Source organism: Oenanthe melanoleuca, chromosome 27 (genome assembly GCF_029582105.1).
Source record: "Oenanthe melanoleuca isolate GR-GAL-2019-014 chromosome 27, OMel1.0, whole genome shotgun sequence".
Classification (NCBI taxonomy): Eukaryota; Metazoa; Chordata; class Aves; order Passeriformes; family Muscicapidae; genus Oenanthe; species Oenanthe melanoleuca.
In genome coordinates this window covers 945,246-972,829 of record NC_079360.1, presented here as the reverse complement: position 1 = coordinate 972,829, position 27,584 = coordinate 945,246, and the positions used below count along the sequence as shown (strand labels likewise).

Sequence of the window (27,584 nt, the reverse complement as noted above, 5' to 3'; positions counted from 1 at the left end):
TTATGAGACCAAGTGTGTTGGGGTGTCTGGGGGGAGGAATGTTTTCCTGCACCGGAAGGAGTGAACACCCTTCCCTCAGCTCCCTGTGCTTGGCCTTGGACCTGCCAACCTCAGCAGGACCTGGGGGTCTCATCCTGCACAGAAGGCTCCAGGGCTGTCCCTTGGGATCTCCAGCCCAGCTCCCAGAGCTCCTGCTGCTCATGATCCCATTCCCTGGAGCTCCAGCCCAGCTCCCAGAGCTCCAGCTCTGCTCACGATCCCAACCCCTGGAGCTCCAGCCCAGCTCCCAGAGCTCCTGCTGCTCATGATCCCATCCCCTGGAGCTCCAGCCCAGCTCCCAGAGCTCCTGCTGCTCATGATCCCATCCCCTGGAGCTCCAGCCCAGCTCCCAGAGCTCCTGCTGCTCATGATCCCATCCCCTGGAGCTCCAGCCCAGCTCCCAGAGCTCCTGCTGCTCATGATCCCGTTCCCTGGAGCTCCAGCCCAGTTCCCAGAGCTCCTGCTGCTCATGATCCCATCCCCTGGAGCTCCAGCCCAGCTCCCAGAGCTCCTGCTGCTCATGATCCCATCCCCTGGAGCTCCAGCCCAGCTCCCAGAGCTCCTGCTGCTCATGATCCCATCCCCTGGAGCTCCAGCCCAGCTCCCAGAGCTCCTGCTGCTCATGATCCCATTCCCTGGAGCTCCAGCCCAGCTCCCAGAGCTCCAGCTCTGCTCATGATCCCATTCCCCTGGAGCTCCAGCCCAGCTCCCAGAGCTCCTGCTGCTCATGATCCCGTTCCCTGGAGCTCCAGCCCAGCTCCCAGAGCTCCAGCTCTGCTCACGATCCCATCCCCTGGAGCTCCAGCCCAGCTCCCAGAGCTCCAGCTCTGCTCATGATCCCGTTCCCTGGAGCTCCAGCCCAGCTCCCAGAGCTCCTGCTGCTCACGATCCCATCCCCTGGGGCCGTCGCTGGTGCCAGAGCCACAGGAGCCGCTGCTCCACCAAGCCAGAGGAGGGTTTGGAGGAGTCCAAGCCCCCGAGCTGCCCCACACAGGCTCCAAGCCCAGCCCAGCAGCCAGGTGGGAGCAGGTGATCAGGGCTGGGGGAACAGGGGTGGGCGAGGGAGGTTCTGCATCAGAACAGCTCGTCCTGGGGCTCGTCCCGGGGCCGGGCACAGCCCACCCACCTCAGCACCGTGAAACCCAAACCCAAACCCCAATGCATAGGGGAGGGCTGGGGAAGGGGGGGAAGGTGCAGCTGCCGGCAGTGACTGCTCTGGCTGTGGCTCTGCTCTGGCTGTGGCTCTGCTCTGGCAGTGACTGTGCTCTGGCTGTGGCTCTGCTCTGGCAGTGACTCTGCTCTGGCAGTGACTGTGCTCTGGCAGTGACTGTGCTCTGGCAGTGACTGTGCTCTGGCTGTGGCTCTGCTCTGGCAGTGACTCTGCTCTGGCAGTGACTGTGCTCTGGCAGTGACTGTGCTCTGGCTGTGGCTCTGCTCTGGCAGTGACTGTTCTCTGGCAGTGGCTCTGCTCTGGCAGTGACTGTGCTCTGGCAGTGACTGTGCTCTGGCTGTGGCTCTGCTCTGGCAGTGACTGTGCTCTGGCAGTGACTGTGCTCTGGCTGTGGCTCTGCTCTGGCAGTGGCTCTGCTCTGGCTGTGGCTCTGCTCTGGCAGTGGCTCTGCTCTGGCTGTGGCTCTGCTCTGGCTGTGGCTCTGCTCTGGCAGTGGCTCTGATCTGGCTGTGACTGTGCTCTGGCAGTGACTGTGCTCTGGCTGTGGCTCTGATCTGGCTGTGGCTCTGCTCTGGCTGTGACTGTGCTCTGGCAGTGACTGTGCTCTGGCTGTGGCTCTGATCTGGCTGTGGCTCTGCTCTGGCAGTGACTGTGCTCTGGCTGTGGCTCTGATCTGGCTGTGGCTCTGCTCTGGCTGTGGCTCTGCTCTGGCAGCCCAGAGTGGCCCAGGGGAGGAAGCTTGGGGCCATGGACCCTCCCCGTGGGGTTCCCCTACACCCCAGGTTTGGTTGCTGTAAGCACAGGGGTTTCCAGGGGAGACCGAGCCCCTCTGTGCCTGTCAAGGGTGCCAAGGAGCCCTCGGGTATTGGAGTCAGTGAGTTAGGGGATTCTGTCTCAGCACAGGAGCTGATTTGGCCACTGTCACTGCAAGTCCTCTTCTGTTTGTGCCCCGCTCCTGGTTTTACCTCGCAGGGCTTTCCCAGGCACCTGCAGCATCCCAGCTCCCATCTGCAGCCCCACAGCCCTATAAAACCCCTCCAGGGCCTGCCAAGTGCATGGGCATCCCTTTCCCTTTGCCCTGCTGGGATATCAGGGCCAGGCTCTGCTCTTCCAGCCAGACCCAGGGGTGATGGCAGCAGGGATTTGGCAGCACTGCTCCTATGTACAGAACCAGGAGAAGGCATCTCTCCCATCATCATGGAGCCAGTTTTTCTCTGGAAAAACTTCCTTTCTCTTGCTTTGCATGCAAAGTCAGGCTGGGGCTGGTTCCCAGCACCCATCAGATGCTCAGAACTGGCAAACAACCCACGCAGCCTGCAGAAGAGGAAGGTTTGAGGAGGCCCCGGGCAGTGGCACCAGGCTCTGGGGACCAACAGGACTGGCAGAAGTACCCAAAGGTGTTTTTCACTGGAGTTACAGTTCAGTGCTCACCCACAGCCGGTAACGAGCAACAGCCAGGGGGAGGGGGCAGAGCCTGGGGGAAACTGTTTCTGCACCAGAGCTCGCCTTGGGGGCCCATTGTGCTTCCCTGGGGCCTGCCTGTCCCAAAGGTTCCATGGAGAAGGCTCTTGGAAGTGGCAAATGGGGTGTGGGGAAGGGGTGGGCATGGCTGGCACCCAAGTGATTCCTTTTGGCCATTTCCCCCCTCTCATCTTCTCCCTGGAAGTGCTCAAAAAACGTGTGGATGTGGCACTTGCAGACGTGGGTTAGTGGTGATCATGGTGGTGCTGCTGAGCTGATGATCCTAAAGGGCTGTTCAAACCATAATGATTTTGTGATTGCCTCATGCTTCTATGATTTTAGATTTCTGGACTCCCTGGGATGCAGAGATGGGAGCTGGGGGACCCATCCCACTGCATCCCACAAAAAGCAACCCCACAAACATCCCCTATTCTTATCTTATTCCTGCTGCACTCTTGGCCTCTGGGCCACCATCAATCCCTGCCTGTCCCCTTCAGGGCCAAACACCCTGGGGGGAATCCGTGGAGCTGGGGGGAAACCCTGGGGGTCACCCCCATCCTGTCCCCCTAGGCAGCAGCAATCCCATTCCCTGGGCACATCTCATGCTCAGGAGCTTTGGCACCTCCTGCTTTGCAGATGGGCCCATCCCCAGCTCTGCTGCAGGTCCACACCAGTCCTGGCCACCTCCAGGGAATATTGGCACCATGGGAAGCCAACAGGGGACACGAGGGTGGACAATGCCCAGGGGTATGAGGATGGGCAATGCCCGGGAACACTGGGCTGGACAATGCCCACGGACAGGAGGATGGACAATGCCCATGGAGAGAAGGATGGACAATGCCCAGGGATAGCAGGATGGACACTGCCTGGGGACACAGAGATGGACAGTGCCCAGGAACACAGAGATGGACAATGCCCACGGACAGGAGGATGGACAATGCCCATGGAGAGAAGGATGGACAGTGCCCATGGAGAGAAGGATGGACAGTGCCCAGGGACAGCAGGATGGACATTTCCAGGGACACAGAGATGGACAGTGCCCAGGGACACAGAGATGGACAATGCCCACGGACAGGAGGATGGACAGTGCTCAGGGACAGCAGGATGGACATTTCCAGGGACACAGAGATGGACATTGCCAGGGACACAGAGATGGACAGTGCCCAGGGACACAGAGATGGACAGTGCTCAGGGACAGCAGGATGGACAGTGCCCAGGGACACAGAGATGGACAGTGCCCAGGGACAGCAGGATGGACAGTGCCCAGGGACACAGAGATGGACATTGCCAGGGACACAGAGGTGGACAGTGCCCAGGGACACAGAGATGGACAGTGCTCAGGGACAGCAGGATGGACAGTACCCATGGACAGCAGGATGGACAGTGCCCAGGGACACAGAGATGGACAGTGCTCAGGGACAGCAAGATGGACATTTCCAGGGACACAGAGGTGGACATTGCCAGGGACACAGAGGTGGACAGTGCTCAGGGACAGCAGGATGGACAGTACCCATGGACAGCAGGATGGACATTTCCAGGGACATAGAGGTGGACAGTGCCCAGGGAGCCGGGGCTGGGAGGTGGCAGCTCACAGGCACAGCCACCCCAGCGTCTGTGCTGCATTCAAAACCAGCCCCGAGGGAAAGTCCCCAGCGGGGAGGATTTACATGAGCAGGAAAGGGGCCACGCACAGAGCAGCAGTGGCCATTTTTAGATTCTGGGGCCAGGGTAGTGGGAGCAGCCTGTTTCTGCAGAAGCACAGGTTGGATGTTTCCCTGCCCCGAGCACTGAAATATGGCTGATCTGGGCACCAGGCTCTGGCTGCTCCAGGTGACCCTCTGGCTGCTGGCTCTGCTCACAGGTAGGCACCAAATGGGGTTTGCACTTCAGAACAAGGAGCCAGGACAAAGGCCTGGGGTGTCTCCTGCTTGCGAGCTTCTCCCAGCTCTGCCTCTCAGGGTAATAATTTTGTGCTTTGTGCTGGTCTCTGTCAGCCCTGCTCTGTGCCCAGGAGAGCACACAGGGCTCAAGCCCAGTGCCTGCCTTGGGTTTGGGTTTTGCTTCCTTTGGGGGTGTGCAGACAGGACACATTCTGGGGCAGGCAGGTGGCTTTGGCCAAGCGGGTGCAGAGCCAGCCTGGCTGGGGCTGCAGGTGGCAGGAAAGAAGGATTGTTGAGGTTTTTAACCATTCATTACTCTCAGAGGCCTGGGGATGGGGCTGGCACATGGCCAAGGCCATGGCAAAGCCACATCTCTGCTCTGTGGGGTTCAGTGCCCAGGAGCAGAGGAGAAATTGGAGGAAAAAGGCGTTTGGGGTGATTTGTGGGATCTGTGTGAACATTCCCCTTGGAGAAGCAGCAGCAAAACCCAGGATATGGCTCCTGTCCCCTTCCAGTTCCTCTTGCCTGGTGCAGGGACAGCTACTAGAACCTGCAGCAGATCCCACCCTCAGAGGGAAACATGCCCACAGGAAAAATGGCATTTAAAGTGTTTCTGTGGTGGCCACACAAGTCCAGCATGGATTCAAGGCTGCAGGGTTTGAACTTGGCTCTCACGATGACTTCGGGGGAGGACAGGGGAAGTTCAGCCCACCTGTGGCTGCAATGGAACTCCTGACTTGAAGGGGTGTGAGGGCTTTCAGCTGTGAGCCTCGTGTTCCTTTAGAAACACCAACAGAACCTGGAGAGCAGAGCCTTGGCTGGTGGCACTGCAGGTGATGAGGACACACAGCCAGTGCACAGCAGGACAAAGGGCATCTCCCATCCTGGAAAAAATGGAATGGGGCTGGAAGGGAGGACTTGCCCGCAGAGATGTCAGTGCTGAATGTGAACAGGGCAGCAGGGACCTGGAAGAGGCTCCTGGGCAGTGAGAGGAGCCCCTGTCCAAGCCAGGAGCTCCCTGCAGGAGGGTGGCACAAAGCTCAGGCTGGGGAATTGAATCTTTCTTCTTCTTTTTCTGTTCCTTCTTCTCCTCCTGGGGATGGGGAGGTTTGCAGCTGCCCTGCAGGGAGGTGCTGCAGCCCCCATCTGTGCCAGCTCCTCCAGGGGGTTTGGTGAATCTCCATCGAGAGGAGGGAGCTGGGCGCTCAAGCGGGGCAGTAAACAGGGCTGGGGCTTCCTGCCCAGCTGCAGCAAGAGGAACCAGGCCCAGCAGCACTGGAGCTGTGGGCAGGGCACCCGTGGGTGCTGGGGGGTCCCCACCTCACCCTGCTTCCTGCACTGCAGGTCCCACAGCACCAACCCACAGCCTTGTCCCGGTGGGGGACAGGATCTGGGAACACCCCTGGCCATCAGGAAGGGCTTCTGCTTAGTTCAGAGAGTGGAAATGCAGAGCTGGGAGTATCTGGAGCCTTCCTGTGAGGCATCAGCCTCAGGGACATTGTAGAGAGCAGGTTTCACTAGGTTATCAACCAGAAAACATCCTGGAAAACTTTCAGGAGACGGGACGGAAATTGAAGGGTTTGTACCCAAATCTGCACTGCCCCAGGTCCTCTGAGCAGGGCTGGGCTGTTGCTCCTCCGAGCTCCATCCCATATGGAGTGGGCAGGAAAGCCCAGGGCATGTCCATCCCACTGGGACATCCTCGTGGGCTCCTGGCCACGGTCTCAGGCCTTCTCCTGTCTTGCAGGTGGGATCTCAGCAGACAGGAGCAACACCGGGAGCAGCAGAGGTACCTCAGCCCTGCTGGGCTCTTCTTTCCCTGTGTGTCCCCCAGGGTCCCTCCTGTCCCCACAGAGCTGTCCCACCACCCACAGGCCTTTCCCCCCACAAAGGCTGTGACACTCCCCATGGGACACCCCCCATGGCTCACCCCCAATCCTGCACTTTCCTCTCCCTCTGCAAAGCCAGATCTGCTTTGTCTTTCCTAAGCACCCACAGGTTTTCCTTCTGCATTTGCTGCATGACCAAGTCTGGAACCAGCACTGGGATTGTGCCACAGCACTTGTGACATTGTCCTTGTGCCATTCCCACCCATGGGGCTGTAAGGATGACCTCTGCAATCCAAACAAGGTCTCAAAGTCACCACCCTGGGACTAAAACATGGCGAAAAAAATTACAAAATAAAGCAAAAGGCAAAAAAATGTGGAAGCAAAAGAGAAACCTGCTAAGATTACACAGGCTGTAATTTTGGAGCTGGGATTACCTAAATGTGCACAGAGAAGGGTGGGAGCAGGACAGAAGTATTGGAGCAAAGATACTCCCACAGAAAACTGGAGTTTCCATTAAAAGCAGACTTCCACCAAAAGCCTCAGATCTCATGGAATCACAGAATGTCCTGATTGGAAGGGATCCACAGGGGTCATACAGTTCCATTCCTGGCTGTGCCCAGGACACCCCAGCAGTCCCACCCTGAGCACCCCTGGCAGTGCTGTCCAAACACTCCTGGAGCTCTGGCAGCCTCGGGGCCATTCCCTGAGGAGCCTGGGATGAGGATATTGCACCAAACCCAAGCTGGATGCTCAAAAGCAACAGGAAAATGGAAACTCTTTGTTTGGGAGGTGCTGGGGGGCTCTCATGGGAGGGGCTGCAGTGACAACCTTGTCCCCTGCAGATGACAGGTGTCCCCCAGTGTACCAGAACCTGAGGTACGTGGCCGTCAAGAAGAACATGCCCATCAACTTCATCTGCTACACCCCGGAGGCCCAGAGCATGCAGTGGTACAAGACAGCAGAGAAGAAGAATGACCTCTCTGTGCTGGATCAGAACATGCCCAGCTACAGCATCCAGAGGACAAACGCCTCCATCAAGCTCACCCTCCTCAGGGCCACCTTCGAGGACAGCGGGATCTACGTGTGTGACAGGAAGGGGCTGCTGCAGAAGGAGGAGCTGCACTCGTGTGGGACAGAGCTCCGAGTCATGGGTGAGTGGCAGCTCCCCGTCCTGCTGCACCCCAGGAGATGCTTTTTCTCCTCTCCCATTTCCCCCTCCATATGAGCCCCATGTGGTGCTCCCACACCTCCTCCTCTCCCTGTGCTGGTGGGACCCTCTCTGACCCAGCTGTGGGTGCTCTGTGGCACCACAGAGGTTCTGTTCCCCACTGCCAATCCCAAGGAGCAGGACAACCTCCTCGGCTCTGCCCTGATTTGTCCATCCTGCAAAAATCAGGGAAATGTTCCTCTGATAAATCAGATTTGTTCTGCTCCTGGTGACTGCCAGGTGCTGCCCAAGGTGTCCCATCCCAGAGCTGGTCCCTGATGGCAATCCTGGGGCAGCTGCAGTGCTCTGGTCTCTGCTGATGCAGAGGACAGGTCACCCTGGTCCCCACATCCCCCCTTGGTGACACACTCTGGCCATGGCGAGCTCATCCCTGTTCCTGCAGCTTGGCACAGAGGTGAGACCTGGGCTCTCCCTGTGCTGTTGCTCCCAGGTACCAGCAGCATCAAGCAGGTCCAGAACAGGAACACGCTGAAAGACGCCATCATCATCATCCAGTCTATTCTGCTCGTCATCTTCATCAGCATCCCCATCCTCCTCTTCCTAGATAAGGCAAGTGACAGTGCCTCCAGCAGAGGGGATGTTCCCAGCTGGGCTCACAGCAGTGTCCTGCAGTGCATCCCAGGCAGACCAGTCCTGGGCATGGGGTGGGTGTGATGTTGTGGATGGGAATGTGGATAAGAGAATTTGGAATACAACCATCTCAAATGTGTTGTGGGGACTCCATGGATGTGCCTGTGGACGTGGTGGGATCTGGTCTGGAGGACTAAGGCTGGGGACAGGGGACTCTGTGGGTGCTGACACCAACCTGTGATTCTCCATAGGGTGAAGAGAAGAAAAGCCCAGAGGAGGACCACACCTATGAGGTAATTAATGATAGCAGGACCTCCCTAACATCACCTGAGCCTTGACACAAGGGCTGTGCCCCTGCTGGGTGTCTGCTGGGGGCCATCTCGCAGCCTCCTCCTTGGGAGGAGATTCAGAGCACTCTCCTCCTGTATTACATATCAGATGTGCTGAGCTGCTCCAAGAAGCACCCAGTGCACATCGAACATCCAACACCCAACATCCAACAGCCAACAACTAACACCCAACAGCCAACAACTAACACCCAACAGCCAACAACTAACATCCAACACCTAACATCCAACAGCCAACAACTAACATCCAACTGCCAACAACTAACATCCAACAACTAACATCCAACAGCCAACACCTAACACCCAACACCTAACACCCAACAGCCAACAACTAACATCCAACAGCCAACAACTAACATCCAACACCTAACACCCAACAACTAACATCCAACAGCCAACAACTAACATCCAACAGCCAACACCCAACATCCAACAGCCAACAACTAACATCCAACACCTAACACCCAACAACTAAAACCCAACACCTAACATCCAACAGCCAACACCCAACATCCAACAGCCAACAACTAACACCCAACAGCCAACAACTAACACCCAACAGCCAACAACTAACATCCAACACCTAACATCCAACAGCCAACAACTAACATCCAACTGCCAACAACTAACATCCAACAACTAACATCCAACAGCCAACACCTAACACCCAACACCTAACACCCAACAGCCAACAACTAACATCCAACAGCCAACAACTAACATCCAACAACTAACACCCAACAACTAACATCCAACAGCCAACAACTAACATCCAACACCTAACACCCAACAACTAACATCCAACAGCCAACAACTAACATCCAACAGCCAACACCCAACATCCAACACCTAACACCCAACACCTAACACCCAACAGCCAACAACTAACATCCAACTGCCAACAACTAACATCCAACAACTAACATCCAACAGCCAACACCCAACATCCAACAGCCAACAGCCAACATCCAACAGCCAACAGCCAACATCCAACAGCCAACAACTAACATCCAACAGCCAACAACTAACATCCAACACCTAACACCCAACAACTAACACCCAACAGCCAACAACTAACATCCAACAGCCAACAACTAACATCCAACAACTAACATCCAACAGCCAACACCCAACATCCAACACCCAACACCCAACATCCAACAGTCAACATCCAACAGCCAACACCTAACATCCAACACCTAACACCCAACAACTAACATCCAACAGCCAACAACTAACATCCAACATCCAACACCTAACATCCAACACCTAACACCCAACAACTAACATCCAACAGCCAACAACTAACATCCAACATCCAACTGCCAACAACTAACATCCAACACCTAACACCCAACACCTAACATCCAACACCCAACACCTAACATCCAACTGCCAACAACTAACATCCAACAGCCAACAACTAACATCCAACACCTAACACCCAACAACTAAAACCCAACACCTAACATCCAACAGCCAACACCTAACATCCAACAGCCAACAACTAACATCCAACAGCCAACAACTAACATCCAACAACTAACACCCAACACCTAACATCCAACAGCCAACAACTAACATCCAACAGCCAACACCTAACATCCAACAGCCAACAACTAACATCCAACAACTAACATCCAACAGCCAACAACTAACATCCAACAGCCAACACCCAACATCCAACTGCCAACAACTAACATCCAACAGCCACCACCCAACATCCAACACCTAACACCCAACACCTAACATCCAACTGCCAACACCCAACATCCAATACCTAACACCCAACACCTAACACCCAACAGCCAACAACTAACATCCAACAGCCACCACCCAACATCCAATACCTAACACCCAACACCTAACATCCAACAGCCAACATCCAACACCCAACATCAAACACCCAACACCCAATATCCAACACCCAAGACCTAACATCCAACATCCAAAATCCAACACTCAACACCCAACATCCAACACCCAACACCCAACACTCAACACCCAATATCTAACTGCCAACATCCAACAGCTAACATCCAATACCCAACATCCAGCACCCAACACCCAACATCCGACACCCAACACCCAACACCAACACCCAACACTCAACACCCAACATTCAACACCCAATATCCAACCATCTCTATCCTCTCTCCATGTCAGGAGCTGCTCCTGTCTCGGGGGAGTGGCCTGGGAGGGTCCCCAGCAGGGTGTCCCAAGGGATGTGCTGTGCCTGGAACCTCATCCCATGTCCCGCCCTCCTTGTCGTTGCTGCAGGGGCTGGAGGTGGAGCAGATGGCCACCTACGAGGACATCACTCCTTTCCGGGACGTGAAGGCCAAGTGGACAGTTGGGGAGCACCCAGGTGAAGAGTGAGGGGTCCTGCACCCTCCACCAGGCCCTGCCAGCACCCTGCCAGCCCCCATGGGGACAGATCCCCTGGAGCATGGCTCTGCTTGGATCCTGGGCTGCCATCCCAGGCTGCATTTCTGGGCTGCAAACACCTGCACAGCCCTGCTCAGGGCTGGGAGCCTGCTGCCCTGGGGTGCTCATGTGTCCGGGCTGTGTCCCTGAGGCTGCCCTGCCCTGGCTGTCACTGTCCCCACCCCGCTGACCAAACCCTAAAACCTCCATAGAAATTAGGAGCCACCTGTGATCCCTCCAGTAGCCAACTGGTCCCACAGCCTGGGCAGCCCCATGCCCAGCACTGAGCTCCAGCCTGGTCAGTGCCATGGAAGGATTGGAATGAGGGGTCTGCTCCAAGCCCACCACCCTGGGAAGGACGGAGGCACAGCAAGGACACTGTCAACAGCACTGTGTGGGTGTTATGAGAAACGGATTTGGGGCCACTCTTGAGCTGTCAAAGCCATGGCTGTGTCCACAGGCCCAGCTGGCAGAGGTCTGAGGTGGAGGATTCCCCAAAAGCACCTCTTTTTCTCCAAAGACTATGGAAAAGCTGGGGAGAAAGGTCTCACCCAAAGGCTTGCTGCTCCCCAAGCAAGAGTGGCCCCTGCCACAAGGTCATCCCCATGGTGAGGGACATGTGTGACCTCAGAACATCTGGGAAAATTGTAAATTGTGAGACACAAACCTCCAACTGCTTTTGAAGTCCTAATAAAGGTAATGGGTAAATCTTCATCCTGTGCCATTCCTGCCATGCCCATTCCAGGGGTGTCCCATAACACTGGTGCCAATTTCCTGGGAATAGCAAGCAGCTTTTTGGATCCAGCTTAGTTGGAAACCAAACTTCACCCTGAGGGCAGACAGGGATGGAAAACCAAGAGCAGATGTAAGACTCCCTGTGGGGACCTCCACAGTCCCAAAACATCAGCTTTAGATGGGTCAAAGAGAATCACCAGGATCCAAAGCAGGAGAACAGGGCCCAGGACCTGCTCCACTCTCAGCTAGATCTGGTCTAGAAGGAGAAGCTAAAAAAAGCATCTGGAGATTTGGTATGTAATTAAATTATCTTGGCATGGCAGCAGCAGCTGAGGATGGTGGGCAGGGCACCCAAACCTGGGCTGGGGGTGCACAGTGGGGGTGGGGAGCTTGGCTGGACAAGGGTGACAAGGACATTGTGGCTCAAACTGTCCCCTCTCAGAGAACCCAAGACCTCTGTGTCCTGATGGTTCACGACATTTTGGGCTCCAAAGACCTCCTGCAAATGCTCTACAACCCCAAAAATAGCCAGAGAAGGGTAAAATTCTAAGTAAAAAAAAGGCTATTCAGAAGTAACAGGATGGTTCTTTCCCAGTAAAGCGCCTCCATGGAAAACTGGAATTCAGTTTAAACAGCACAAAATAAGCATTTTAAAATTGATGTTTGCTAATTAAATAAAACTAACCCAAATTAGTTCTGCCACATATATATAGAAATTATTTAAGCATATTTTACTTATAAAATGGGTTAATTAAAAAAGGAGCATTCACAGGGAGAGAAAAGAATTGGCTGCTCCTGGTTTCCATGTTTGCCAAGATTTTAGGACTAGCAGAGCTCATCCTTCCATTCCTTGTTTTCAGCTCCCAAATGGAAGATGGAAGTTTTTTCCAGTCTTCTCAGCTCCAGATTCCTCAGATCTGTGTAAACAACTCACTCAAGTGACTGAACAAAATAATAAAAAAAATAAAGAAAATTTGCACCTGGTGAGGAACCACTGATGTCAAAAGCAGTTTTTGGGGCTCCAGTCCTGCTCTGATGCTCCCTCAGCTCAGGGCTTTGGCCTCCTATAAATACTAGAAGTAAATAAATATTTCCATGTTCTTAGTTTATTTGAAATGCTTGGAGTAGTTTCTAAGGAGCCTGGAGATGTGGGCTGGTTCCATTCTATGTTGAGAGTGGTCTGTGTTTAAAGCACATTTAATGTAAATAAATATATCAGTCTGTAGAGCCCAGGCTCTGTATTTTGTCTTGATTTCTGCCATCGAATCATGGAATTACTCAGGTTGGAAAAGCCCTCTAAGATCATGTTCCCCAGCACTGCCAAGGCCACCACTAGCCCTCGTCCCCAAGTGCCACCTCCACACAAGTTTTAAATCCCTTCAGGGATGGGGAGTCCACCACTGCTCTGGGCAGCTGTGCCAGGGTTGGACACTCCTTTCAGGGAAGGAATTTTCTCTAATATCCAACTTGAACCTCCCCTGACACAGCTTGAGGCTGTTTCCTCTTGTCCTTGGGAAAAGAGGACCACCCCCACCTGGCTACAGCATCCTTCCAGGTAATTGTGGGAGGGAAAATCCCTGTTTTCCATCGGGACACTCAGGCGGGGTTGCAGTCCTGGGGAACTGAGCCTGGGGGTTTGGCCTCATCTTTCCACAGGAGTTTAGTGAAACCCAGTTCCAGGTCTGGTAAATCATCCCCGTAAGTCTGAAATGGAATTTTCCCTCGGAGCAGTGAGTTAGGAGAGATAATCCCCCACCCCTAAACCTCTGCAGAGCTGGGCTGTGGCTCAGCAGCAGCTCCTGGGTCAGGATCCCCCCAGGCTGGGGATCACCAGGACCCCGGGAGCACACGGTGCCTCCAGGAAAAGCTTTCACTTGTTTAAAAGCTCAGGGAAAGGTGGGTGAACATGGGGCCATCCTGAAGAGGATGAAGGGTTTTGTTCTCTTCCAGGTGTCACGAAAAGGAATCCACAAACACCAGAGGTTTATGCCCAAAAAGGAGACAGAGGAGTCCTTTTTGCTTTATTCGAATAAAGGGAGAGGCCATGGGGCATTCCCCTGGGATCTCTCAAATTTTTGGAGGACGCAGCCTCCTTTTTATCCCAATTTCCTGGCCGCATTTCCCTTTCTCTTTCCCCATCGGCTGAGGTACTTGAGAGGTACAGACTTCCCTTGCCTGATACCTAAGATTCCCCTCTAATGTATAACCCTACCTTTTAATTTTTAATCCTTACAGAATTCATGGGTTTTCCTCATTGCTTTTTTCATCTTTCAATATCCAGTTTCATTTATCAGCAAACCTACAGTTTGTTTGTAAAGGCAAATATATTTTTCCATTCATCAATCAGTGGAATCCATCCCACTGTTTCTTTTATCTCTCAGTACTAATTTTATCTACCAGCAGACCCACAGCTTATTTGTAAAGACAAATCTGTCATTCCTCTCACAGGGAATGTAGAAATCACGGAGCGTGACCCTGCTTTAGATGGGATGCTGTGGGTTGGAAATGCAGGAATTGGAGAGGCAGCAAATGGCCCAGCTGAGGTTTCGGAGCCGCTTATTCAACCGCGGCTGTGCCCGCGGCTGTGCCCGGCCCGGCGCTCGTCATGCGCCGCTTCTGCCCCATTTACTGCCCAGCCAGCGCCGGGGACACGGCCAGAGCCGGGGACAGAGCCCGCCTCGGGGACACGGCCAGTCTCGGGGACACGGCCAGAGCCGGGGACAGAGCCCGCCTCGGGGACACGGCCAGAGCAGGGGACACAGCCCGCCTCGGGGACACGGCCAGAGCAGGGGACACAGCCAGCCTCGGGGACACGGCCAGAGCAGGGGACACAGGCAGCCTCGGGGACACGGCCAGAGCAGGGGACACAGCCAGCCTCGGGGACACAGCCAGCCTCGGGGACACGGCCAGCCTCGGGGACACGGCCAGCCTCGGGGACACGGCCAGAGCAGGGGACACAGCCAGCCTCGGGGACACAGCCAGCCTCGGGGACACGGCCAGAGCAGGGGACACAGCCAGTCTCGGGGACACGGCCAGCCTCGGGGACACAGGCAGCCTCGGGGACACGGCCAGTCTCGGGGACACGGCCAGCTTCGGGGACACGGCCAGAGCAGGGGACACAGCCAGCCTCGGGGACACGGCCAGCCTCGGGAGCCTCGGCCCGCACAGATCCTGCGGATTCAGCACCGGAGCTGCGCCGGAGCCGCACGGACACAGCGGCGTCATTCGGGCAGCTCGCCGCCCATCCCTGACCAAGGCTGACAGATTCAAACGCGACCTGGAGTAGAAAACACAAAAACACGCCCAGATGTTGCCGCTGTGGGGTGACGGGACACTTGATAGCGGCAGGACCCGCTGTTCTCTCTGCTGCCGGGACTGACATTTCCCTGTGACACCACCGCGTCTCCAGCAGCAACACCCGGGGGCTTCTCAGAACAGCCCTGCTCTCCCTGATGTTTATCAAGCAGCTCTCCTCTCTCTACTCCAGCAACTCCAGCGGCTCCGGGGGTGATGCTGCTGCTTGGAAACCGGAGCAAACCCGGGACCTGGGGGAGCCAAATGACCTCCTGACACAGGACATCCCCGGAACACCAAAGGCCAAACCAGTCTGGTTTGGGGCAGTGGGGGCATTATGCGGAGTAAAAGTCCTTTAAATACTCCCTGCAGCTGCCCATCCCAGGTTGTGTCTTGTTTTTCTCAAAAGCAGGGGTGTGTGGGCTGTGTCCTCTCCTCTTCAAGGCCAGGTTGGACATTGGGGCTTGGAGCACCCTGGGACAGTGGGAGGTGCCCCTGCCATGGCAGGGGTGGCACTGCATGGGCTTTAAGGTCCCTTCCAACCCAAACCCCTCCATGATTCTCTGATTCCATTCCCCATCTCCTCTTCCCCATCCCTCCTATCTCCTTTCCACACCATTTTTCTCCTTAATCCCACATTATGTCATGTTTGCATCACAGGCAGGAGCAGGAAGATGCTCATGATCAGGTTTTTCCACAGCTTTGTCCAGCTGAGGATCAGAGAAAGCTCACAGAGCTCTGGATTTATACTGGGCAGGTTGGAATCCAAACCAGCAGCAGGGCAGGACAGCTCCTTGTCACACCTATGACAAAAGTGTTTGCTGAACTTTTGACATTTTGGGAGAAATTGGAGACAATTCCTTGGCAGAAATAGGATTCATCTGACAACATCCAGCCAGCTCTATCCCCACAAACAATAGAGAGGAAAACATCACAGAATTATGGAATCCTTTAGGTTTGAAAAGGTTTCTAAGATCATCAGTCCAACCATTCCCCCGACATTGCCAAGGCCACCACTAACGCATGTCCCCAAGTGTCACATCCACACAGCTTTAAATCCTTCCAGGGATGGGAACTCCACCACTGCCCTGGGCAGCTGTGCCATGGCTGGACACTCCTTTCCTGAAGAACTTTAATATTCAACCTAAACCTCTCCTGGTGCCACTTGCTTTAAGCCAGAAATGTCCCAAGCTGCCCGGTCAGCCCTGTGAACTGTGGGCCAAGGCTGTAGATCTGGGCAGGAACATCAGGAGGACACAAATGATTCCACCATGATCTGATCTGGGATGGGCCTTGTTGTGATGAGGAAATTTTCAATTGCTATAAACAGGAGAATGTGGCGAAATCATGGAGCACTGGTCTCATCCTGAGGCAAACAAAGCTCCCCAAGCTGCACATCTGTGAAAATGCCTGTGATGAGGTAGCACAACAGTGAACACTCATGCATTTATGCAGGGGGAAGGTGCAAAGCTGTTGTTGTGATCATGGACACACAAATCCATTTTAAACAGACCCCCTGCTATATAAGGAGGGGCTACACAGTTTCCTTCACCAGGTGAAAGGAGGAAACATTCCCAACCAAGCCACACCTGAGCAACTCACCACCAGAAATGACTCCAGGTACATTTTATTTCAGTTTTAAAGGACTTCCAATACTGGGTGTGTAGGGTGACAGGAGATGATGGTGATGGGGTGGTTCTGTGGTGGGCTACACATACTCCTTGCCATCCCTAAATTAAAATATGGCAACTTCTAAATCCATGAAAAAAACCTCAAACCTTTCCCTGCAGTGTGACTAATCCATGAATTAATCTTTAACCTAAAGTGGGCAAGGAGAGTGTTGAGAGCTTGAAGAACAAGATCAACAAACAGTTATAATAGTTACTATTACCATAGATGTTGGCAGGGATAATAAAACTCATATTCCAAATTTCAGACAGGGATGAGTGTGATGTCTAATAATGTCCAATTCCTACAGGCTTCAGGGCATTTCACCTCCTGAGGGTCTTTGTTTGAGATGAGCTTGGTGGTCTGTGTGAGCACAGGTGGACACTTGTGCTGGATGCCATGGGTTGAAAACCTTTAGGCTTGACCAAGATCACCAAATCCTAAAGGTGTGATGCAGGGAGCAAAAGCAGCTGGTCACAGCACAGGTGATGCCACCAGCTCTTGTCCCAGTGAGGGCAGGGACAAGGCCTAGGGGAAAACTTGAGTGTGTCAGGGAAAACCATAGCAACACCCTTTAGTTTTCATGGAGCAACCACAATTCCAGCCAGGAAGATGCTGCTGATCACACTGGGAGCAGCCCCAGCCCCGAGGGCAAGTCCAGTGACAGGGTTTCCCTCGATTCTGGGAACTGAACCCGCCCCGTGTCCAACAGGGCACCACAGAAGGTGAGGGTGGATCCAGCACGGGCAGAACAAGCTGGGAATGAATTCCCAAGTGCCACCTCCTCCTCAGCACAGTCCCCAAGGACTCCCAGTACCTTCCTCTCCACTCTGCAGGGTCCTGGCTCTCTCCTCTGGCCATTGCTGTGATCACCCTGGGACTGCAGTGGCCACAGCCAGCTGCCACCTTCCCGGCCATGCCCCTGTCCAGCCTGTTTGCCAACGCTGTGCTGAGGGCTCAGCACCTTCACCTCCTGGCTGCTGAGACCTACAAGGAGTTTGTGAGTGCTGTGGCCTGAGGGCAGCTCCTCTGTGTTTTCTTGATGGCTCCAGGACTGTAGAACTTCCCAGAGAATTCCCAGCCATTGGTGTTTCTGCCAGCCCTCTGGGAGGAGAAAGAACCTCAACAGGATAGGGCAGGTTGTGTCCCACAAGCCCAGACACTGTCAGCTCTCTGCCCCCTCTCTGATGCCTCTCTGGGGCCATTTCCACTTGTGTCCAGACCCCCTGCCCAGGGGCAGCTGGGAGGTGGCACAGATATTATAGGACTTCCCTGTGTTGGTCACATTGTCCCTGGGAGGGTCTGAGTGTGCAAACCCAGAAAGTGTCTGCTGCTGCCCAGGAGCTGGCACGGGCTGTCCCCTAGGCATGGGCTGTCCCTGGGAATCATCTCCTCCTTGGAAGAACCTGTCCCAGGTGTGTTCTGTTCCTCCTCCTCCTGCAGTTTGCCTCAACCAGTCTGCCCACCCTGTTCCCTGTGTGACACTGCTGTCCACAGGCACAACGGGCCCTTACAGAAGAGCAGCACCTTGTCCTAGGGAGAGGGAGACCTTCAGGGCAGTTGTTGTGCCAACACACAAATTCCTGTTTCCCAGCTCTCCCAGAGACACCTCCTGACTCCCATTTATTCCTTGCAAAGAGGAACATGCAGGACAGCTCGGGAATTCTCTCTACCAGTCCATGGGCAGCAGACCTGAGTGTATCTGGGATGTCTCCACAGGAACGCAGCTACATCCCAGAGGACCAAAGGCACACCAACAAAAACTCCCAGGTGGCCTACTGCTACTCAGAAACCATCCCTGCTCCCACAGGGAAGGAGGATGCCCAGCAGAAATCGGTGAGTTCTGACCTGGGGCAGGCACAGACCTGTTTGTAGAGTCCCTGCTGCAGGATCAGAGTTTCCACCTGTGAGACATTTGGTGTTTTCACCCTCCTCTCTCTTCTCTGCTATTTAAACCCTTCAGCCTCTTCTGGGTTACACTATAAATCACATTCCCAGCTCCAGGATGAGGGTACTGCTGTCTGCACAGGACATGGGGCTGCAAACTGGAGCTGCAAGAGCAGTGTCCCTCTCTAGGTCACTCCAGGCTGTTCCAGAGGGTGCAGGACACTCCACCAAACACCACACCTCCTCAGCTTTGACTCTTTCCTGCCTCAATTTCAGGACATGGAGCTTCTCTGGTTTTCCCTGGTTCTCATCCAGTCCTGGCTGACCCCAGTGCAGTACCTGAGCAAGGTGTTCACAAACAACTTGGTTTTTGGCACCTCAGACAGGGTGTATGAAAAGCTAAAGGACCTGGAAGAAGGGATCCAAGCTCTGATGAGGGTAAGTCCCAGCATGACTGTGGAATAACAGATCTCCCATGGGGCACTCTCAGGGATGCACAGACCATGAGAAATCTCCCTGCCTTCCACAGGGCACCTTTTGGACTTTGCTTCCCTTTAGATGACAAGATCATGACCCCCCTGCAGTGCACAGGTTCCATCACTGAGGAGGGTAAGAACACAGGACAGGTGTTCCACAGGTGTTCACAACCCCTCAGGGAGCAGATACCAGCAGGAACTGCAACATTACAGATCCAAAATCTTTCCAAACCCAGCACCAAAGAATTTTCAGTTGCTGAAATACATCAGCAGCACAATGTTTGTTACATCTCTAGGCAAAGTACTTTGAAATGGGGCAAATTTTGCAAGGTTTGCAACCTCACAACAAAAACACATTATTGTGCAGGGAAGGACTTGCTCTGATGTTTCCCTCTTCCATTAATACAATACTCCAAGATGAGAGCTGGAGAGTGATCTCTCCAAGGAAGATCTTGTCAGAGAATCCCAGAATGGTTTGGGTTGGAAGTGACATAAAAGCTCACCCAGTGCCACCCCCAGTCACAAGCAGGGACACCTTCCATTGTCCCAGGCTGTTACAAGCCCTGTCCAATCTGGCCTTGGGCACTGCCAGGGATCCAGGGGCAGCCACAGCTGCCCTGTGCCAGGGCCTCCCCACCATCATAGGGAGGAATTTCTTCCTGAGACTCAAATTGAATGCCCTCTCCTTTAATTTAAAACCATTCCCCCTTGTCACTGTCCCTCTCTATTATAAACCCCTTTAATTTGGGGTTTGTTGTTTTAAATTAAATTGCCCATTATCACCCTTTAGTTATGCTTATTCTGTTAGTTTATCTGCCACCATCACCCTGAAACTGTGTGACAAATGAGTCTGGACTGTTATTTACATCTTCTAGCAGTTAAATAATTCTGCAAGTCAGACCCTGTGAGCAAACACAGACCTTCTGTGCTGGAGTAAGCAGGCAAAGGAATCAGAAACACTGCAGATTTTTCTCTGCATTCCATATGTGTTTGGGCATTGGGAAGCCACACACAGAAATGACACTAATATTCCTTTTCCATCAATTTATGACACTTTTTACTTCACCAAAACCATTCTGTTGCTGAGCAGAGCAGGGGGAGTGGCTGATTACAGATCTCCAGATGGAGATGTGGGGCTGGATCAGAGTTTTGGGAAAATGGGGAAGGAGAGAATTATTTGTGCAGTTCCCCATCTCCTTGGCTGGAGGGGCTGCAGAGAGATGGTGTGATTTTGCCTTTATTTTAAGCCTCCCCAGGACACTTCTCCCTCCCTGCAGACCCGTGTATGTCACTGGCAGTCTCAGTGTGGCATCACCTGTGGCACCACCTCCAGCTCTGCGTTCTGCCACACACACGCCCAAAACTACGTCTGAAATCCCATTTAAGAGCGGGCGGGTGTCGCTATCGAGCTAGGAGCAGTGAATAACAGCAACACACTTCTTCTTGGGCAAAGAAGCACTTTATTGAAAACCCAGCCTATATTTATAGGACAGTTCGTGAATATAAGACAGGACAGTAGTTCATTGGGCAACAGGAGAAAACATCCCATGTCACGTACATCACGCACTGTCCCACGGTCAGTGCCAGGTGCTAATCTATGTTATTAATTCCTTTCTATCTGTAACAAAGTTATCATCCTGGGGAAGAATCCTGGCCGGAGCTGGGAAAGTTCCACAGCCTGGGAGAGAATCTGAGCTAGAGCTATGACAACTCAGAACCTGGGAGAAGGCCGGGCTGAAATTTTCCTAGGCTTCCAGCAGGGTCCAGGCGGGAATCCCCAGAGCTCTCCCAGGTTTGTCCCTGGGTTTGGCCCTGTCCCGTCCCGTCTCTCCCGGAATGTCGCCGTTGTCCCGCAGGAGCTGGAGGAGCGCAGCCCGCGGGGCGCGCAGCTGCTCAAACTCACCTACGAGAAATTCGAGCTGCACCTGCGCGGCGAGGACGCGCTGCTCAAGAACTACGGGCTGCTGTCGTGCTTCAAAAAGGACCTGCACAAGGTGGAGACCTACCTGAAGGTGATGAGGTGCCGGCGCTACGGAGAGGGGAACTGCGCCCTCTAAGCCCGCCCCGCTGGGAGAGGAAACTGGAGAATAAAACCCGCTACTGCCGACACGAGTCTGGCTTTTGGGGGGACGGGATGTTCGGGGGAGTGGGAGGGGCGAGATGTCGCAAGGGCAGGGGTGATTTTGGGCTGGGGAGTGAGGGTTTGGGGCTGGGAGGTATATTTGGACTTGGAGGATGAGGATTTAGGGGGCTAGGGAGATGGGATTTAGGTCTGAGAATTTGCTTGAATTTGGAACTGGGAGGAATTTGGGGTGGATTTGGGGCTGGGCAGCGGGTTTGGGAGTGGGAGGTGAGGGTTTAGGGGTGGGAGGTTGGATTTGGGGCTACAGGGTGGATTTGAAGGGAGCGCAGTTGGGGCTGAGAAAGGTGGGTTTGCAGCTTTGGGGTGGATTTAGGGGTAGATTTGGGGCTGGGTGGTGGATTTGTAGCTGGAGGATAAGGATTTGGTGCTGTAAGGGTAGATTTGGACCTAGAAAGGTGGAGTTGGGACAGGGGTGGACTTGGGAGGGGATTTGGGGCTGAACAGTGATTTGGGACTGGGGGTGGATTTGGGGCTGGAAGGGTGAATTAGGGCTTGGATTTACAGTTGGGGCACAGTTGGGACTGAGGGGAGTGAATTTGTGGCTTGGGAGGGGTTTGGGCATAGAATTGGGACTGAGCAGTAGATTTGGGTCTGGGAAAGTGGATTTGGGGTCTGAGGAGGGTGGGGCTAGGGGGTGAATTTGGAAGGAGGTGAGTCCAAGGTGGTCTTGGTTGGTGGTGCTCACGAGGTGGGTGCTGGGGCCAGCCTTGGCACAAGCCAGCCCTGAGGGAGGATCTTCCTGTCACTGAGTTTGGGAATACCACAGCTTCCCAGGGGAGGCTCAGTTTTGTGCCTAGTTTTGTACTCACCTGAGCAGGTACAGCCAGTTCTCAACACAGACCTCATGGCAAAGGGGTAAAAGCCCTGATGGAAGCCCTGGCTTGCAGGGTCATGTTTTGTTATTAAAGCAGCTGAAATGAGGGCACAGAGAGGTGTCCCCAAATCCCCTCGGTTGTTGTAGCTCATTCCCAGTGCTCAGCTCCATCACTGCTTGCTCTTGTCATTTCCTGAGACCCTGATGTTCTTCCATTTGTCCCACAAAAAGAATGGTTTGCATTTTCTTGTCTGCTTGGAAGGAGCCAGGTCCAGGGTGGCCTTGGCTTCTCTGGAGCTGCTCCTACAGTGAGACAGGCCTGGGCACTGCCCAGGCTCCCCCAGGGAATGGTCCCAGGCATTGGGACAATGCTCCAGGGATGCCCAGGGTGGGATTGTTGGGGTGTCTGTGCAGGGCCAGGGGTGAGACTGGATGATCCTTGGAGTCCCTCCCAACTCAGGATATTCTGTGGTTTTGACTCCTCCTGCAGTTTGCCTGGAGCAGTGTCTGCCCACTCTCACGACACCCTTTTCCCTGTGGTGACACTGAACCACCTGCTGCCACGGGCCCTTACTGAAGAGCAGCAGCAAAACTGGAGCATTTTGGGGTGTGACACAACCAATACCCATCAGATTTTTTTGTTTACCAGTTAAGAAGATGGAATTTCTGCTGGTTTGCTGTCTCTCTACGCTCCCCCTTGCAGCCTCTGCTCTCCAGCCCCTTCCAAAGCCACAGAGAGCTGGCCTGACTGGCACTGCCCACAAGGGAAATGAGCAGCAGGGTCAAACAGAAAGCTCTGTTCCTGCAGAAGTCATCCCTCACCTCCCTGCCTGCTCACTTCCCTAGTGACAGAGTGTGGGAGGGAATTCAGCACTGGTGCTCTGCCAGCCACCGTCCTGCCTGATGGAAAGGGGAACAGACGGGGATTTGGAAGGACTTGCTCGGGATATGAGTGGCTGGGTGTCCTTCTGGCTCATTGCCTCGTGATGTCAGTCAGTCCTTTTAAGCAGAAACTTTTCCAAGTGATAAATTCTGAGGAAGCTGCCCCTTATATATGACAAAAAATATGTGCATAGGGATGAAATTAAAACATGTTGTGGAGAGAAATTTACCCTTGATTTCTCTGCCAGGCCCATTAGTTGTCCTAGGAACAGTTTGACCTCAAAGAAGAAGTTTTGTTTGATCTCAGTTTTAACGATGCCACTGAATTGGAGCAGCTCTGTCTACATCATTTCCAAAAGTTCTGAAATGTTTTATTAGGGATGAAAGTTTAATGTTGTGAGACACCACGTGCATCGCACCCAATGTCTGCTTCTCCTCCAAATATGTAACAGCAACAGAAATGGGCAATAAACCTAAATGCTACTAAAATTAAGCCCCAAAATAAATGCTGGGTTTGGAAAGGAGTTGTTTTCCTGTCAACTTATTGAGGTCAGCTATATCTGGAACCAGCAGAGCTGCAGGATATTTAGACAGAGTATCAGATGTGTGCAGCACTTCCAGAACAACAAAAGGAATGAGTCCTCCCTGCAGGAGCCCACGTAAAGCCCAGAGATGCTCTGAGAAAACTGGAGATGGAAGGTGTCTTACCAGCAGGAGTAGCTGTGGGACTCGTTTGCACAAGCACGGGAAAAGCATTTCTCTAAGAAGGAAAAAAAATTGGTCTTGTAATAAATGTGTCGAGCCACAAGAGCCTTGTGAATCACAGGTGTTGAACCCCAAGTAGCTGGGGCTATGTAAAACAAAGGTCCTTTCTACTTTCAAACGTGTTTGCCATTAAATGAAACAAGATTTTGTAACCTGGTAATGAATGAACATCTGAGGCAGCTCAAGCAATGGGAAGGGGCACCAAGCTCACCAAATCACGAAGGAAGGGGGGGAAGTCTCATTTAATAATGAACTCCTGCCGAGGTATTTTGACTTCTCTCAGGTGAGACCCCACCTGCAGAGCTGCCTCCAGCCCTGGGGTCCAGGAAGGACCTGGAGCTGCTGGAATGAGTCCTCAGACAGCAAGTCCACCACTTTGGCAGTCTATTACAATGTTTAATCCTCCTCTCTGTGAAGAAATTCTTCCTAAGGTCCAACCTAAACCTCCCTGGCACAACTCAAGGCCATTTCCTCTCCTCCTGTCCCTGTTCCCTGGGAGGAGAGTCTGACCTCCCACCAGGCTGACCATTGTGTCAGGGAGTGATGGAGAGCCACAAGGTCTCCCCTGAGCCTCCTTTTGTTCAGGCTGAACAACTCAGTAAGAGAGAAGAGAAACTGCTTTTACTAATACATCAGCAACAACAGGAGGAACAAAGAGAATTTTCATTCGATGGGGTTTTCAGTGGGATTTAATCCACCGGCTCCATCCCAGGGGTTTAATCCTTGCCAACTCAAATGTGAGTCCAGCTTCTGGCACCAGATGCACGAGTTCACACACAAAAACAGGAACACAGCCCTGAACATACAAAGATATTTCTCCCTGCTCACAGGACACTCTGGCTGCACAAAACCAGCATTTATTAGGAAATAACATCCAAGGAAAGAACTATGAAGGAAGCAACATTCAGTGAGAGTCATAAGGAAATAGCTACGGAAATAGCCTCCAAGGTAAGAACTAGGATACAAGGAAATAGCCAAGGGAATAACAGTCAAGGATTAGAATCAAAGAAAAAGTTTCAGCAATTCCTGCATAGGTGTAGGAGCTGAAGAAGTGTTGGCATCTGCCTTCTTCCCCTCACTTGAGCTCTTCACTTTGTGTCTGTCCCTGCAAGACATCCGTGTTCTCTTTCTGCACTTGTCTCTGCAATTTTTTCTCTTTGTCAAGGACATCCATGATGTATTGAACCAACAGCAACTCAGCTTTGCTGAGCTCAGGCAAGTCCTGGAAATTGCCATGGAAGGGAAGGATTTGGAGAGCTGAGGAAGAGCACATGGTGCAGGCAGAGGAACAGAACCAGCATCTGCGTCCTGCCCTTACCTGCTCTGCATCCTCTGCCTCCCTGTACTTGTTCTTCCTCCATCTCTGTTGCAGTTTTACAGGCAACTTTAAATCTGTCAGGACAATCCACAAACGACAGAGGTTTATGTCCAAAAAAGAGACAGAGGAATCCTTCAACTTTATTGAAATAAAGGCAGAGAGTCCAGCAGGACACACGCTCACATGGTTTTCTCCCAAGGGGTTTCAGGGGGCTCAGCCTCCCTTTAATCACCAACTCCGGCCGCACGTTCCCTCTTCCTTTCCCCATTGCTGAGGTACTGGGAAGGTGCAGCCTGTCACATATCCCCCCTTGAACCTGGCATTTTACCGCAAAGTTTGTCCGTCTCAGGGGCCAAGCTGTCAGGGCTCTGCAACAACCCTACTGCTTGAAGACAGTAGAGACATTAGGACCCACTTCAAAAACGTTAACAGTCATACCTTCAAACCCCTCACATTGTATGTATAGACATTAGCATACATTTTTCATCTTACTACCAAAGAAAATGAACAGGGAGGCTTAGCCAGAGAGGGCAGCAGGACGTGCAGCACCGCTCCCTGCATGGGGTCATTTCAGCAGTGACAAAAATGATGGGGGCCCCAAAAAGGACATCCCTGCCTGGTCCAACGCTCTCAATCGGGATCCCATTCCCCAGGGCTCCACCAAACCCGACGTGTTTGACAGAAACAACCTCGCGTGGCGCTGGGAGAGCGAGGGGAGCCTCCCGAGAGCCGGGCCGAGCTCGGAGCGCCCGGCGGGAGAGGCTGAGGGAGCCGCAGCGCCAATGGCGGGAAGCGCCGGGAGCCTGAGGGGCGGCAGCGCCGCCTCAGCGCGCCGGAACAGCGGCGGCGGCGGCCGGACGGGCCCGCGGGAAGCGCCGCCGCAGCCGAGCCCCTGAGGCGAAGCGCTGCGGCAGCCGCGCTCCGGAGGCGGCAGCGCCCGGACACCGAGGGCACAGCTCCCGGCGCGGCCGCACATCAGCCACATTAGCGCCGGCAGAGAGCGAGGGGCAGCTCCGCCTCAGCGCGGCGCCGCCGGCAGCGACCCCCGTGCGCAGGAGGCCGCGGGCAGCTCTGGCGAGGCCGGCACGGTCCCGCCAGCAGCGCCCGGAGAGGCGCCCCGGGCCCGGGCGGGAAGCGCGGCCGCTCCGCCGCACGGGCAGCTCCGGCTGCGGGCAGCGGCACCGGCAGCGGCCCCCGGGCCTGAGGGGAAACGCGCGGGCCGACAGCTCGGGCCGGGGCGGCTCGGGCAGCGCCAGGGCAGGGCGGCCTGCAGCCGTGCGCACAGAGTCCCTCAGAGTCAGTGACGATGGAAAAGACCTCCGCGTTCAGCGAGTCCATCTGTGCCCGATCCCCACCTTGGCGGCCAGGCCAGAGCACTCCGTGCCACCTCCAGCCGTTCCTCGGACGCCTCCAGGCATGGGGAGTTCAGCACCTCCTTGGGCTGCCCCTTCCAAGACCTGACCACCCTTTCCATGAAGAAATTTATCCCTGATGTCTGTGTTTCCTTTCTTCGACACCCTGACACTATTTTAAGGCTATTCTGAGCCATATAAGACAAAGGTGCGTTTCATGCATGTGCACTAAACCTCCTGAGAAGACGATTCTACTCAGTGACAGCAGCCTGTGAGCAGGAGGTACAGCAATGCAGGCATCTGGCTCCAGGCAATGGAGCCAGGCAGGTGTGAGGGAGGGCAAAGGGAAGGAGGAGCAGGTGGAAACCTCAGGGGTGCAGAGGGGACAGTGCTGCTTGTCCTGCTCCAAGCCAGAACCACGGGGACACCAGTGCCATGGCCCCTGCAGGAGGACACCGGTCATTCCCCTTCCCACCAACCCTCCAGAGCTCTTGTGCTTGCAGGAGACGTTTGGAACACAAAAGTCTTGAGCCTGGAAAGCTACAGGGCCTTGGGAGGTTTTAGAAGCACTACTGCAAGGCCTCTTACTTTGATATCCAAAGAGATACCCAGGAAAGCCTCACTGGAATGGGAAGCCCAAGTGCTGAGCAGCAGAGAGGTGACTGACAGTGCCAGGTGAGGCTCGTTGCACCTGCACCACCAGTCCAGGCCAGCTGTTGGGCACAGGCAGACAGAAGGGCACAGACATTGCCAAGGGGAGCAGCAGCTATGGGAATGCCCCTCTGCATCTGGGGAAGACCCCAAACAATTGAGGGACAAAAAGGGGCAGGAAGAGGTGTCCAAGCTGGATCAAACAGGAAGGCAGAGAGTTTCCTCCACCACGAGTTTGGCTTTGTCCTTATCGGCCGCCCTGATGAGAATCCAGCCGTGGTTTCTACTTTCCAGTGAGCCACAGCCACAATATGGCACATGGTGACCCAGAGGGGGCTCGTGCACTTCTTGAGCTTCTGACAGTGCCAGAGCCAGGCAGAGGCACTGGGGCTGGCAGAGCTGACGGGGAAATGCAAACAAGTCCCTGCTCAGGGCAGCAGGGGAATCCTCTCCTGGCCCATCTCACCCTCTCGGCTCCCTCTACACAACACGCTGAAGGCTCTGGGGCTCTGGGGCCTGGACAATCACCATGTGGACAAAGGTCCATCCAGGCTGGAGGGGCTGCCCAGGGTGAGTCAGTCCAGCCACGCTGGTTGAGAGGCTCCCTGGGGACACTGTCCTGAGGGGCACAGGAATCCAGGCTGGCA

General features: G+C 54.2%; 2 protein-coding genes across 2 annotated transcripts; both read left to right on the top strand.

The window, feature by feature from the left end:
- The first annotated feature begins 4,409 nt into the window (after positions 1–4,409).
- Positions 4,410–11,980, top strand: CD79B (CD79b molecule). The gene is made up of 6 exons (XM_056512107.1): positions 4,410–4,532; positions 6,299–6,340; positions 7,223–7,531; positions 8,039–8,157; positions 8,430–8,471; positions 10,806–11,980. Exons 1-6 carry the CDS (start codon positions 4,466–4,468, stop codon positions 10,902–10,904), a joined length of 678 nt encoding a protein of 225 aa, XP_056368082.1. The 5' UTR covers positions 4,410–4,465; the 3' UTR covers positions 10,905–11,980.
- A 3,338-nt stretch (positions 11,981–15,318) lies between these two features.
- Positions 15,319–21,069, top strand: LOC130263879 (somatotropin-like). Its single transcript, XM_056511746.1, has 5 exons — positions 15,319–15,325; positions 17,486–17,649; positions 18,369–18,485; positions 18,813–18,974; positions 20,869–21,069. The coding sequence occupies exons 1-5, from the start codon at positions 15,319–15,321 to the stop codon at positions 21,067–21,069; spliced, it is 651 nt and encodes a 216-aa protein (XP_056367721.1).
- Positions 21,070–27,584: the final 6,515 nt, after the last annotated feature.

What these genes read in the sequence shown, in the direction of transcription:
- LOC130263879 (XM_056511746.1), top strand. An exon ending in CTGAGACCTACAAGGAGTTT is followed by an intron (nt 17,650 to 18,368) that starts GTGAGTGCTGTG and finishes ATGTCTCCACAG; the next exon opens with GAACGCAGCTACATCCCAGA. An exon ending in GGATCCAAGCTCTGATGAGG is followed by an intron (nt 18,975 to 20,868) that starts GTAAGTCCCAGC and finishes GTTGTCCCGCAG; the next exon opens with GAGCTGGAGGAGCGCAGCCC.
- CD79B (XM_056512107.1), top strand. Translation starts at nt 4,466, where the DNA reads ATGGCTGATCTGGGCACCAGGCTCTGGCTGCTCCAGGTGACCCTCTGG. An exon ending in GCTGCTGGCTCTGCTCACAG is followed by an intron (nt 4,533 to 6,298) that starts GTAGGCACCAAA and finishes CCTGTCTTGCAG; the next exon opens with GTGGGATCTCAGCAGACAGG. An exon ending in GACAGAGCTCCGAGTCATGG is followed by an intron (nt 7,532 to 8,038) that starts GTGAGTGGCAGC and finishes TGTTGCTCCCAG; the next exon opens with GTACCAGCAGCATCAAGCAG.